This window comes from Chlamydotis macqueenii, chromosome 16 (genome assembly GCF_036417535.1).
Source record: "Chlamydotis macqueenii isolate bChlMac1 chromosome 16, bChlMac1.mat, whole genome shotgun sequence".
NCBI classification, from domain to species: Eukaryota; Metazoa; Chordata; class Aves; order Otidiformes; family Otididae; genus Chlamydotis; species Chlamydotis macqueenii.
Genome location: NC_141571.1, coordinates 15773918 through 15785176, shown reverse-complemented (window position 1 = coordinate 15785176; position 11259 = coordinate 15773918). Strand labels below are relative to the sequence as shown.

The window sequence follows — 11259 nt, the reverse complement described above, 5'->3', positions numbered from 1 at the left end:
CGTGCTGCCGTGCAGGCCGCGCCGGGGCCGGGCCGGGCCGAGCCGAACCGAACCGAACCCAGCCCTGCTGCCGGCCGGGCCTGCCCGGGCGCCGCCGCTCCGATGCCCTGCGGAACCGGCGGCGGAGGGGGCGGCCGGCGCCGCCATCTTTGCTGAGGGCAGCGGCCTTCGCGCGGAGGGCGGGCACGACGCCGCGGGCGCCATGTTCGGTGCGGGCGCGGCGGCGGCGGGGCTGGGAGGCCTGGAACAGCCCGGCCCGGTCCCTCTGGTCCGACCTCCCCCCGGCCCGGTCCACGGGCCCGGCCCGGCCTGCAGGCCAGCTCCCAGGGGCGCTCTGGGCCCCCGGCCTCGCCCCATCCGCGTCCCCCCGCGGCCGCGCTGGGGAAGGGGAGGAAAGGCTGAAAGACGAGAGGTTTATAAATACTTTACTCATTACAAAAAGAAGCTTCCAAGCTGATATAAAAGCATAGAAACAACGGTGTTTGCCTCTATGCGTGAGGAAAATACAATTACAGGCCCAGAAGCTCCTTGCTGTAAGATGTACAGGGCAATCTTTTAAAAAAAAAAAATCACTTCCTCCTTTTCCCCAAATAACTCATTATTAAATACTAAAAATAAACAACAACATAAAATGAGTGTGCAAGGAACGCGGGGATCGCTGCCACCATGGCACGTGCCCAGGTAGACGCGGGGCTTTGCCACGGGGCCGGCGCGGGGTTGCCCTCGGCTGGAGAAATTCCTCTTGAGGCAAACGCGGGGATCGGCCCAGCGTCTGCCTGGCAAAGCGCCGTCTGTGCCCGTCCGTACCCTGCGACGGCGCTGCCCGCCTCGCCCGCGGCCTGCCCAGCTGCGAATCCACTGGGATTTCCCTGACACGCGGGGCCCGGGGGGCACGGGCGCTGCGCAGCCCGGAGCGTAACGGCATTTCACCGAGGCCGTTGCAGCTGAAGCACCTACTTCTGCAAAACAGCGTGATAAGATCTCTGAAGGATTAAAAAAAAAAAATTCATCTGTTGGTGTTTTTCTTTGTAGCTGAAACAGGCCTGGCCCTGCCCCTCCTTGCGCGGTGCTGCCGGCATGGGCGGCCACCACCCCGCCAGATCTTCCTGGAGCAGCTGCCTCGCGGGGACCCAGGCGCATGTGGAAGGCACAAAGTACGGCCCCGCATCGCTTCTCCTGCCGTCCTGCAGCCCCCGAGGGCTGGCCTGAGCGCGGCTGCCTCCTGCCCCGCTTCCAGGCCAGCCGCACCGGGGAGGCGCTGGTTCCGGGGCCAGGCTAGCGGAGGAAGGTGTGCACGGGCGGATCACGAGTGGGACAGGGAAGAGCAGGGCGCGGGGGCTCGGTCCGCTAACACGGCGGGCGTGGTGCGGGGTACCCGCTGTCTCCACCCAGCTTCCCGTGTTACAGCTGCTGCTGATACTGGCTTTCTGTCGCGGTAAAGAAATCCTCCAAAATGCTCTGCATGTACTCGAAGGTGGGACGATCCTCCGGTTTGGTCTTCCAGCATCTCATCATAACGTCATACAGCTCCTCGGGGCAGTTCTCCATGCGGGGCATCCGGTACCCGTGCTCCAGCACCCTGATCACCTCCACGCTCGACATCCCTGGAGAAACAGGGCAGGTGAATGGTTTGTGGTTTATCACGGATTTCTTTAAAAGGCAAAAAACCCCAGAGTGCCCACCCTCTGGGTACAGGGGTGGGAAGGGGGAACCGATACTCCAGGTCAGGGAAACATGCAAACAGCCGAGATGCTGGTTAGTTGTAGCGTGCGGTTTTGTACCCCAGTTGAGCAGATCAGAAGGTAATTATAATAATTTTGTGTAAATTTCCACAGAATAAAGGCTACACTTCTCCACCTGCTGAGTCTTTAATGAGCCATTCCTCCCAGTGTCACCCATAAAAATACGTGTGAACTGATCCTTCCCCAACAACCCTGTGTGCCACCCCACGTCCTTCGTGCTTGGTTGGTGGCAACGTTTACTTCGCTTGCACTGAATAATTTCCCCTTGAAAAAAGGGAAAGAAACCAAAGAAACACTTAGTATAAAATACAGGGTGGTTCCTAGTGATGATTTACAGACTGTGTGAGCCTTCCCAGAAACACCTGGCCCCGCTATCAGCCCTGAACTGATGTGCTGCTTCTCAACACACTGAATCTGCAGCAGGCAGAAAACCAGGGGTTCGTGCTGAGACGCACTCCGGCGAGCCAGGAACCTGTAGCGAACGACGCCCGCTCTCCCAGGAGCACGCCGTGCAGCCTGGGGCAAGTCAGGGGTCCTCTCTCATTGAAACCCCGGTTTTCTATTTTAGACCAGGTCTCTCAGAGATCCTGGCTGCTGTTGCTTTCCCGTGGAGCTGGAGGAGCTCAGGACCTCCTTGCAGGATCAGCCCCAAGGCAGTTTGTAGAGTAGCCGCCCTTCTCCCCAGAGGCATCACCGCCTGGGCTCCCCAGAGGAGATGTCCCAGCTCCGGTTTGTGGAAGCTGAGAAGAGGGGCCCCATGTCACATCGGCACGGACCTCAGCTCAGTGAAAACTGCTGCTGTCACTGAGGACTCCCATGGAGAAAAATCTTCCTAATTATCCATCCTAGGCGAGCTCTTTTCCAAACAGTAGATGTAGCTAAATAAATAGCACAGACTGCTCAGAGACTGCCTCGTGCCCGGGGCTCCTCTCCACGGCTCACAGGCAGAATTGCCACCTTGAGACCTTGTGCTACTCTCTGAGCTCTGCTCCCAGTGAGAGACTCAGATTTTTCACCATTCCCTCTGCTTTCAGCAACCTAACTTCACGGAGAAACCGATCCCACGGATGGGGCCCAGGACGTGGAGCGTGCCTTTTGGAACCAGATTAGAGGGGGCATTTCACCTCCTTACCTGGGTACGGGATGCGCCCGTAGGTAATGATCTCGGTCAGGAGGATCCCAAAGGACCAGACATCTGATTTTATAGTGAAAGATCCATAGCAGATGGCTTCCGGTGCCGTCCATTTAATGGGAAACTTGGCACCTGGACAAAGAAATCCGATGGGAAACATGAGCTGTAACCCCAATGCCGAGAAACCGGGGGTGAAATATGAGGAAGCAGAAACAGACAGAAGAGGAAGACGTGAAGTGATGCAAATGAGAGAAGTTTCCCCAATCTGCCTGTTCGCACAGCACGCCCCTCCCAGCGTCCCTGCCAGCAAGGTGATGGGTTGATAAGCGGCTCCCAGGGAACCCCACAACCCTTCACCGTCTCAGGAAGCGGCCAGCCGCCCCCAGCAGCTCCCGCACCTTCCCGGGCCGTGTACTCGTTGTCTTCGATGACCCTGGCCAGCCCGAAGTCTGCAATCTTGCACGCCAGCGTCGCCGACACCAGAATGTTGGCAGCTCTCAGGTCTCTGTGGATGTAGTTCCTCTTCTCAATAAAAGCCATTCCTTCTGCAATCTATGAAAAGGGGAAAGAGAAAAACGCAAAGAGGCTGTTTGAAACACCGCAACCTCCCCAACGCGACTGGTACCAGGAATGGAAAGACGTTAACCGCTCATGGAGAGGGGGGAAGGAGGCCGAGTCACGGCCGAGACGAGACCGACTGCCCCGCGTGGGAACCACTCCGTGCGGGGAGTCCCTTGTGGGTGACCAGCCCAACACGACCCGTTTAAGCCCACGTGTGAGGAAAGCTGTGAGAACTGGTGTCAAAGGAGCCGGCGTGCTCACGAGCACGCGTCTGTGGATGTTGCAGAGCAAGGTACAACTGCTTCATCCGTAGCCGTGCGGATACGAAGAGGAGTAGATCATTCTCGGCTCAGAGGAGGGCCGCAACCGGCCTCCAAATACATCACCAACTGCTGGAGGGAAGCAGGGAGCGAACTACCCTGTCTGCTCTGAGAGAGCAACACGTGTTCTCCTAGAACCGGGACAGAAAAGCACTGTGGTGGGTCTCCTGAGGAGGCTGGGGAGGTGCCTGGGGTCTTCAGGAACAGTTTGTGAAGAGTCCCCCTGAAGATCCCCGCCAGCTCCATCTCCCGAAGCCTTGCCCTCCGCCGTGGCTGCGTGTGCAGCTGTTGCCCCGATCCACGCGGAGATGATCTGGTGTGCGCACAACCAACCCCCAGATTTGTGCCAAATTATCCCACGCCTGGATGCTACCAGCACCCGGGAGGGAAAGGGGCCGGAGCGCCCAGAGGGGATGTCCCCAATCCCTGTCACACCCACAGAATCCGGGCCAGGGTGAGGTGCAGCTGCTCACAGAGCTCCGCACAAAATACGGAAGTAAAGAGGCACCGCAGGCGCGGAAGGATTATTTCCACGACCACAGGCGGTTTTGCTGGCAGTAACACGGCCCCAGCGCGAGCCCGGGCGCCAGGCTCGCTGCCTGCCCACGACAGCACTTCAGGCTGTGTGTCTCAGGAAGCGGCCCCTCTCCGCTACGGAGCCGGGCAGTTCGCGGGAGCCAGCGCGCTGGGAACAGATGGCGTGCTCCGACGCGCAGCTGGCAGCAGACCCCGGCACGGCCGGCGTGAGCAGCCAGCGACCTGGGCCAAGCCCCCGTGGCCTGGGCTGCCACCCTGGCTTTCCTGATGCGCAGGCACCTCTACGAATGATTCCATAGTGGTACCATGCTCAGCTGGAAGGGCCCCTGGATTCAGGAACACTGCGGGAGCAGCAGGGGCAAGACAGTGGTCACACAAAGGGTGGCACACACAAAGCTAGATGTGTGACAGCACTCTCCGCTGCACTCAAAATCCGCTCCTGAAAATGTCCCCCAAACGGTTTTCCCTGAGCTCTCGTGCCTCTCCAGCAGCCTTCCCCAGCCCGGGACCCTTTGGCGGGTAGACGACTAACAAACCGCAGATCCCGCGGGCATTCCTGTGGGGTAACCCCACGCTGCGCCCCTTCCTAGGAACCGCGCCCAGCAAAATCCCCCGGGCACGCTGAATGCAGCGGAACGGTCCAGGGGTTTATGGGGCTGCTGCCAGATGTGCAGACGAGGCTCTGCCGCGCAGAGCGTGTTGTCTGCGGGTAACGATCACGTCGACAGCAACGGACAGAAATTGCCGCAGCCGCTCCCGGGGGAGCCGTGGGCTCAGACGGGCCGTGCCAACCGGCACGTCCTGGAGAAGGGACCGCGCACACTGAGCGGTGAGAACAAGCTCCGACCCTCACCCTGAGACTCCCACAAAGCAGAGCCCAGCAGCGCCGTGCCACCCATGGGGCGGAAACCGTGGTGGCCTTAGGAGACGCAGGTTTCCCAGCTCCTTGGAAGGAGCAGCGTGGCCAAAACCCACGGAGCTCTGTAGAGCTCCGGCACGGTGTTCAAAACGGGCTGATGGGGAGGAAGCCACCACTTCTCCTTTCGCACGCACCTGCTCCCGCGCCGGCGGCTGGACGGGATGCGAGCAGGCAGCCGGCTGCCCGCGGGGCGCAAGGGCAGAGCCGCGGGGAAACCTCGCCGGCTCCTTCCCCGCATCCCCACCGCCCCCAGGGTTTGCCAGTCCAAACCAGGCTCCCGGCAGGCGCTGCCCGAGCCCAGGGGAAGTTCCTGGGCTCCTCCACCCCTCGCTCACCCTTCTCGGGGGCAAGGGGGAGCGGGGAGCTGGGGAGGGCTGCTCCCTCCTCACCTGGGCAGAGAAGTCGATCAGCTTGGGGAGCGGCTGCTTGTGCCCGTCCTCGCTCTTCAGGAAATCCAGCAAGCTGCCTGCGGGCAGGGAAGGATGCCAGGGCTGGCAGCTGAGCCGGAGCCTGCGCCCACCCTCGGGGCGGCACGGGTCGTGTAGGCGGCACAGGGTCCCGGGGAGCCGAGCAGGATGCGGGGACTCAGTCAGGAAACACACCTGACCCCCCACCCCATGGATTGGGCAGGGGAGCAAACCCTCCTGCCCCGCAGGGCACCCCTCCCCATCTGCACCCCAACCCCATCCCGTCTCTCCCTCCCAGGGCTGTCACTGTCCCCCTGCCCAGCACCCCACCCCAGCGCACTCGGACACGCAGGAGCCGGTGCGGAGCCCAGGGCCAACCCCAGGGATGCCGGAGGGGTCAATCCTGCACCGTCCCTGGGGCAACCGGGTGCCACCGGTTGGCCCGGCCCCCGGCGCAGGGAGGCGGGTGGCACCTTTCTCCATGAACTCGGTGATGATGTAGATGGGCTCCTCCCGGGTGACGACGGCGTGCAGCTTCACCAGCTTGTCGTGCTGCAGCATCTTCATCAGGTTCGCCTCCTCCAGGAAGGCGTCCACGGACATGCTGCCCGGCTTCATCGTCTTCACCGCCACCTTGGTGTGCTTGTTGTAGGTAGCTGGGGGGGCGACACGACAGACCATTCCCAGCCTGCCCAGTGCCCAGGCACTGGGAGCACTGGATTTTGGAGCCAAGGCACCCAGTGCTGCAGACTTTGCTGCTGTGCAAGGGATGCAGAACACGCGCAGCCCAGGGCTGTCCCCGCGCACCCAGCCCTGAGCATTAAGGCCAGGGCCACCTCCGCCTCTCCCGCCGGTCGCTCCCTCCCTGCCTCTCCCACCCCGCCACCCCTCAACCCTTCCTCCTTCACCATCACCTTCACCTTCTTCCCAGCTGCCTCCCCCTTGCTCTCACCCATCCACACTTCTCCAAACTGCCCGGCTCCCAGCTTCCTCTCCAGCCTCAGCGACTCCCGAGGAATCTCCCAGGCATCCTTCTCCCAGGGTTTCTGCGGTTTGGGCGTGCGGCAGGGGTAGGTGAGATTCTGGCACAGCCCGTCGCTCTGCCCTGCGGGGAGCAGCCGGAGCCGTCAGCCGGCCTGCCCCGCCAGCCACTCCGTGCTCCCAAGTGGAGCCCATGGCAGCTTCGGTGGCCGCGGGGCACATCCTGGCACCACGCGCCCCACTGCAAACACCAGGGACACATCGAATACCGGCCATCGCAGCCGGCCGCCGCTGTGCCAGCCAGCGGGCACCACGCGAGGGGAAGGTCCCGGAATCGCTGGGTGTCACAGCCGGAGCCACAGCAGGGATGGGCAGGAGCCTCTCGGCGTCTGGAGGTGCCGGCTGCCCGGCGGCTGCTGGGCTCGGGGACAAAGCTGCGTGTGGGGCTCACCCTTGTAGTGCTGCACCAGCTCCTGCAGCGTATCGAAGCTGCTGCGCGGGGAGACGTAGAAGCCGCCGTTATCCAGTGTCCGGATCTTGTAATGCTTCACCGTGTCGCCCTGCGTGTCGTCCCAGTCCCGCACCGACAGCGAGTAGCAGCCTGTTTGGGGAGGGGTGAGCTGCTGGCCCCCGCGCCGAGGGCAGGTCCCCAGTGCGCTCAGCCATCCCGCGCTCACAGCACGCGCGGTGCCATCACCCAGCAGAGCCACCGCTGCAGGACCCATCCCCACCGTGCTGCCACCGCCCCCTGGCCCCAGGGACGAGGCCAGCGATGGCTGCGCCCCGAACACCAGAATTGGCCTCGAACGGGCACGTCCCCCACACCGTCCCCCCCGCGGGGCTCGGACATGTGGCTCCTGCAGGGACACTCACAGCGGCAGCACGGGACCCCCAGTCCCTGCAGCAAAGCGGAGCCCCCAGGCTGGGGACGCATCTCTGGAGCTCCTCTGCCAGCAAGTGAGGGCAGGTGTCCCCGACCACGCGCACCCCCCAGGACCTTTCGTCGTCTCGCTGTCCCGTATCATAAAGGACCCGATCACGTTCCCAGGGCCAAGGAGCTGCCGCTCCGCGTCCTTCCGGCTGGTGCCCTTGAAAAACCACCTGCAGCAGAAACAAGTGAGCCAGCGAACGCTGCTGGGTCGGGAGGGCTGGGGGCAGGACGTGGGGCAGGAGCGGGCACAGCCAAGTGGGGGGAGCAGGAGACCACATGGGGCTGGGACGTGCCACCGAGGGGTGGACTCACTCCTCCGTCTCCAGCGAGCCGGCTTGGGCGACGTAGTTGCTGGGGATGAAGCCTTCATGCCCCGTCACCAGCGACCGCGCTTGCCACCACTCCCCCCGACCTGGGACAGAGATGGGTATCGGGTCAGCCCACGGCCCCCGTGCTGGGCGCTGCTGGCTCCTCCAGGGGCAAATTCCAGAAAAAAAAAACCCAGCAGGCACCGCAGGCCTTCAGGAGACCCTGGGGTGGGGGGATGCCGGCAGCACTTACTCCTCCAGCACCTTGAGCCGCTCCCCTTTCTGGAAGCTCAGGTCCCCAGCGTGCGTTGCCTCGTAGTCGTAGAGCGCCAGCACCACGTTGTTCTCTGAGCCTGCGGCGAGGGAGCTCCCTGGGCACCCCTCCCCGTGCTGGGACAGGGCACCCGGCCGCCCCTGCCATGCGCAGCCAGGACCCCCCGCAGCACCCAGCACCTCTGTCTTTATCATGTCACGGCCACGTCCGGCCCTCGAGGAAGCTCCCATCCCGCCGGGACCAGCAGCGTTCGACGCAGGTCGGAGGGGACTCGGCCACGCTCCCTGCGTGCTCCCACCCCGTGCACCCACTTGCGAGCCCCCTGTACCTACCATCCTCGGGCGCGGGCACGGCCTCAGCGGAGCCATTATTGTTCTGGAAAGCAGGACAGAAACCAGAGTGACGCTGCAGGTGGCAGAGGCTGGTACCCACAGGGGTCTCTGCCCCACCGCGGCCCCAGCTGGGGGCCACCGAGGGGCAGTGCCGGCACCACCCGACTTGCCAGCCCGCCCAGCACCAGCACCTCTGTCCCCCTCCCAAATGCCTTCATTCCCAGCAGGTTCACTCCGTGCCCGTCGAGGGACTCGCGCTGCCGTCACGCAGCCAAGCCCCCCTGGCACCGCCAGCGCCTGCAGCCGGCCCCGCGCTCGGTGCTGGCCGCTCCGGCGAGCAGAGGGGCTGAGTCCCCCACAACGGCTCAGCCCCGCGCCCCTGGCAGTTCCCACTCACCCTCATGCCAGTGGCTGTGGGGTCCCTCACGTAGTGGCCCTGCTGCAAGCTGGGGCTGGGGTCGGTTTTTATCATCTTCTCTTGGACGCCGATGTCCTTTGACTTCATGCAACCCATCCTGCAGCCAAGGGAGGGGAAGTGAAGTCTTACAACAGAGGCGAAAGCTTCGCTCCAGCCCCGTTCCCAGCAGCTCCAGCCGGGCTCGGCACGGTGCCGGCACAGGGCCTCGCTGCCCACCCGGCCGCGGGCAGAGAGGGCTCTGCTCCCCGGGCAGAGCCGAGGCGGGTGGGAGCTGCGGGACGCCGAGGTGCCCAGCAAAGTGCACGGTGGGGTGCGGGAGAGGAAGAGGGATCTCCCGGGGCAGAGGAAGGAGAGGTCACAGGAGGTGAATTTTGGGCAGGCGACAGCGGTTCCGCAGCCCTTCCCCGGGCAGGGGTGCAGGCACTCAGCATCGCGGCAGGAAAAGCCTCTTTGCCAAGCAGGACCCCCGTCACGGAGGGGCTCCCACCGCCTCAGGGCTCCCTGTCCGGCACCGCTGGTGCTTGTGGACCCACAGCCGTGGGTCACCGCTCTCCGCCGCTCCCCGGCTGCTCTCCGCCGAGGTGGGGCTGCCCCCAACAGCCGCGGGGCCAGGGCGGGCGCGAATGCTCGGCTTTCTCAGCTCCCCGAGAAAGAGCAGCAGGAAAAGGTTTCCGCAAGAAGCGGCGAGCGCGGGGGAAACTCCCGCAAGGGCACTTCCCTCGTGCGGGGAGACCTCGGTGCGGGGAAAGGAGAAGGTGCGGGCGGAGACACGAAGGAGGAAGCTCGGGGCTGAGCGGGGGCTCTCGAGGGACATCGCTGTCGCCTCCCACCCACCCCACGGTCGCTCCTCGCCCTCCTCAGCGTGGCAAAGCCCGGGCCGGCTCCGCTCCCCGGGGCAGAGCGGCAGCTGCAGCCCCGGAGCGCACGACCCCCTCGCAGGGGATGCCCCGGGCTCGGGACCGGGGAACCAGCCAAGCCCAGCACCGCACCCGCCCCTGGCCGGGGACCACCCCCGCAGGAGAGCTCCGTGCCCTCCCGGGGCACCCACGGGCGGCCGCACCGAGCGGGGCGGGAACCGACCGGGCTGCCCGGGACCGGCCCCGCCGCCCCCGACGCTCCGTGCACGGCTCGGCTCGGCTCGGCTCCGCTCCGCTCCGCTCTCACCTCGGCCCGGGGCTCGACCGGTCCCGGTCCCGCTGCCCGTCCCGGAGCCGGGGCTGCCGCCGCCGCTGCGCGCTGTGTGCCCCGGTAAGGCCCCGCCCATCCCGGTAAGGCCCCGCCCCTCCCGGTAAGGCCCCGCCCCCCGGTGCCGTCCCGGGGCCGCCGGACCTCCCGACTCCGCTGCTGCCCGACGGGGCGGGCGCGGCCGGATACCGACCCCGGGGAGCGGGGACCCCCGTCACGCACCGGACGGGGCCGTCCCGGGACTCCCGCGGGCCAAAGGCGGCAGAACCAGGGACACCCCGGCCCCGCGGGGACCCCGCTGCCGTCGGGGTCGCTGTGCCGTCCGCCCGACGGGTGCCAGCCCCCCGCTCTCCACTCACGGCCCCTCTGCCCCCGGGACCCCGGGGGAATTTGGGGCCCAGGGCGGCGCCCCGGGGCTGTTCCTTCGCCCGGCCTGGGCCCGTGGGGGGCAGCGGGGGCGACTGCAGGCCGGGCCGGGTGTGAGGCTGCTGCTCTGTCCCTGGGGAGGAGAAAAGAGGAAACCTCCGAGCACTGTCCCGTGACGGGACAGGGGCATGGGGGTAGGGCACGGGGGGGGGAGGGCACGGGGTGGGGAGGGCACGAGTGGGGCGCAGGGCACAGCACCCACACTGTACAGTCCAGCTCGGAGGGGCTGGGGGGGCCGTGGGCTTTGCTGTGTCTCTCCTGGCCTGGGTATTCCCATGCCAAGGGTCCCCCCCAGCCCCCCAGCCTTTGCTGTGCTTCACCCAGAGCTCCCCCGACGCTGGGACAGGGACAGCAGCAGCACAGGGACCCTCGGCTTCGGCCACCCCACCCTGACACCGTGGGCACGGCGGGCAGGGCCAGGCCCTGGCTCAGGACCCCCAGAGGAGGCGGCAGGACTGCGAACACTTCGCCTGCATGAGGATTTGCATACGTCCAGTTTTTTTTTTAAGAAAAAATAAAATAAAATTGGTGCCAGTAGCCCCACATCTGCCTGCCCACACACCGGCCCGGGGGCCGCAGCACCGTCCCGCAGCCCCGGTGAAGGGACAGTGGCGGGGGACGTTGGCCAGGGGCCGGGGCCTGGGGGCCGTCGGCCGTGGGGCAGCCAGCCTGCGGGGTGCGCGGCCCTGGCCCTCGGCGGCGGGAGGGCTGCAGGAAGCCGGGTCCCGGGGCAGGAACTTCCTTTTGTGAAACACCCGCAGCCCCAGCGTCGCAGGGACGTCGCTG

The 11259-nt window shown here is 65.3% G+C and overlaps 1 protein-coding gene and 1 long non-coding RNA gene across 2 annotated transcripts; one reads left to right on the top strand and one right to left on the bottom strand.

Annotated features, from left to right (window-relative positions):
* The first annotated feature begins 1199 nt into the window (after positions 1-1199).
* Positions 1200-1856, top strand: LOC147598757 (uncharacterized). The gene is made up of 2 exons (XR_015260263.1): positions 1200-1288; positions 1475-1856. It is a non-coding gene; the product is annotated as an uncharacterized LOC147598757 (long non-coding RNA).
* Positions 1285-8958, bottom strand: HCK (HCK proto-oncogene, Src family tyrosine kinase). The gene is made up of 12 exons (XM_086760316.1): positions 8842-8958; positions 8445-8487; positions 8091-8191; positions 7843-7940; positions 7597-7700; positions 7051-7200; positions 6571-6723; positions 6092-6274; positions 5601-5677; positions 3273-3426; positions 2875-3006; positions 1285-1604 (listed from the first exon to the last, which is right to left on the bottom strand). The coding sequence occupies exons 1-12, from the start codon at positions 8956-8958 to the stop codon at positions 1402-1404; spliced, it is 1515 nt and encodes a 504-aa protein (XP_086616442.1). The 3' UTR covers positions 1285-1401.
* Positions 8959-11259: the final 2301 nt, after the last annotated feature.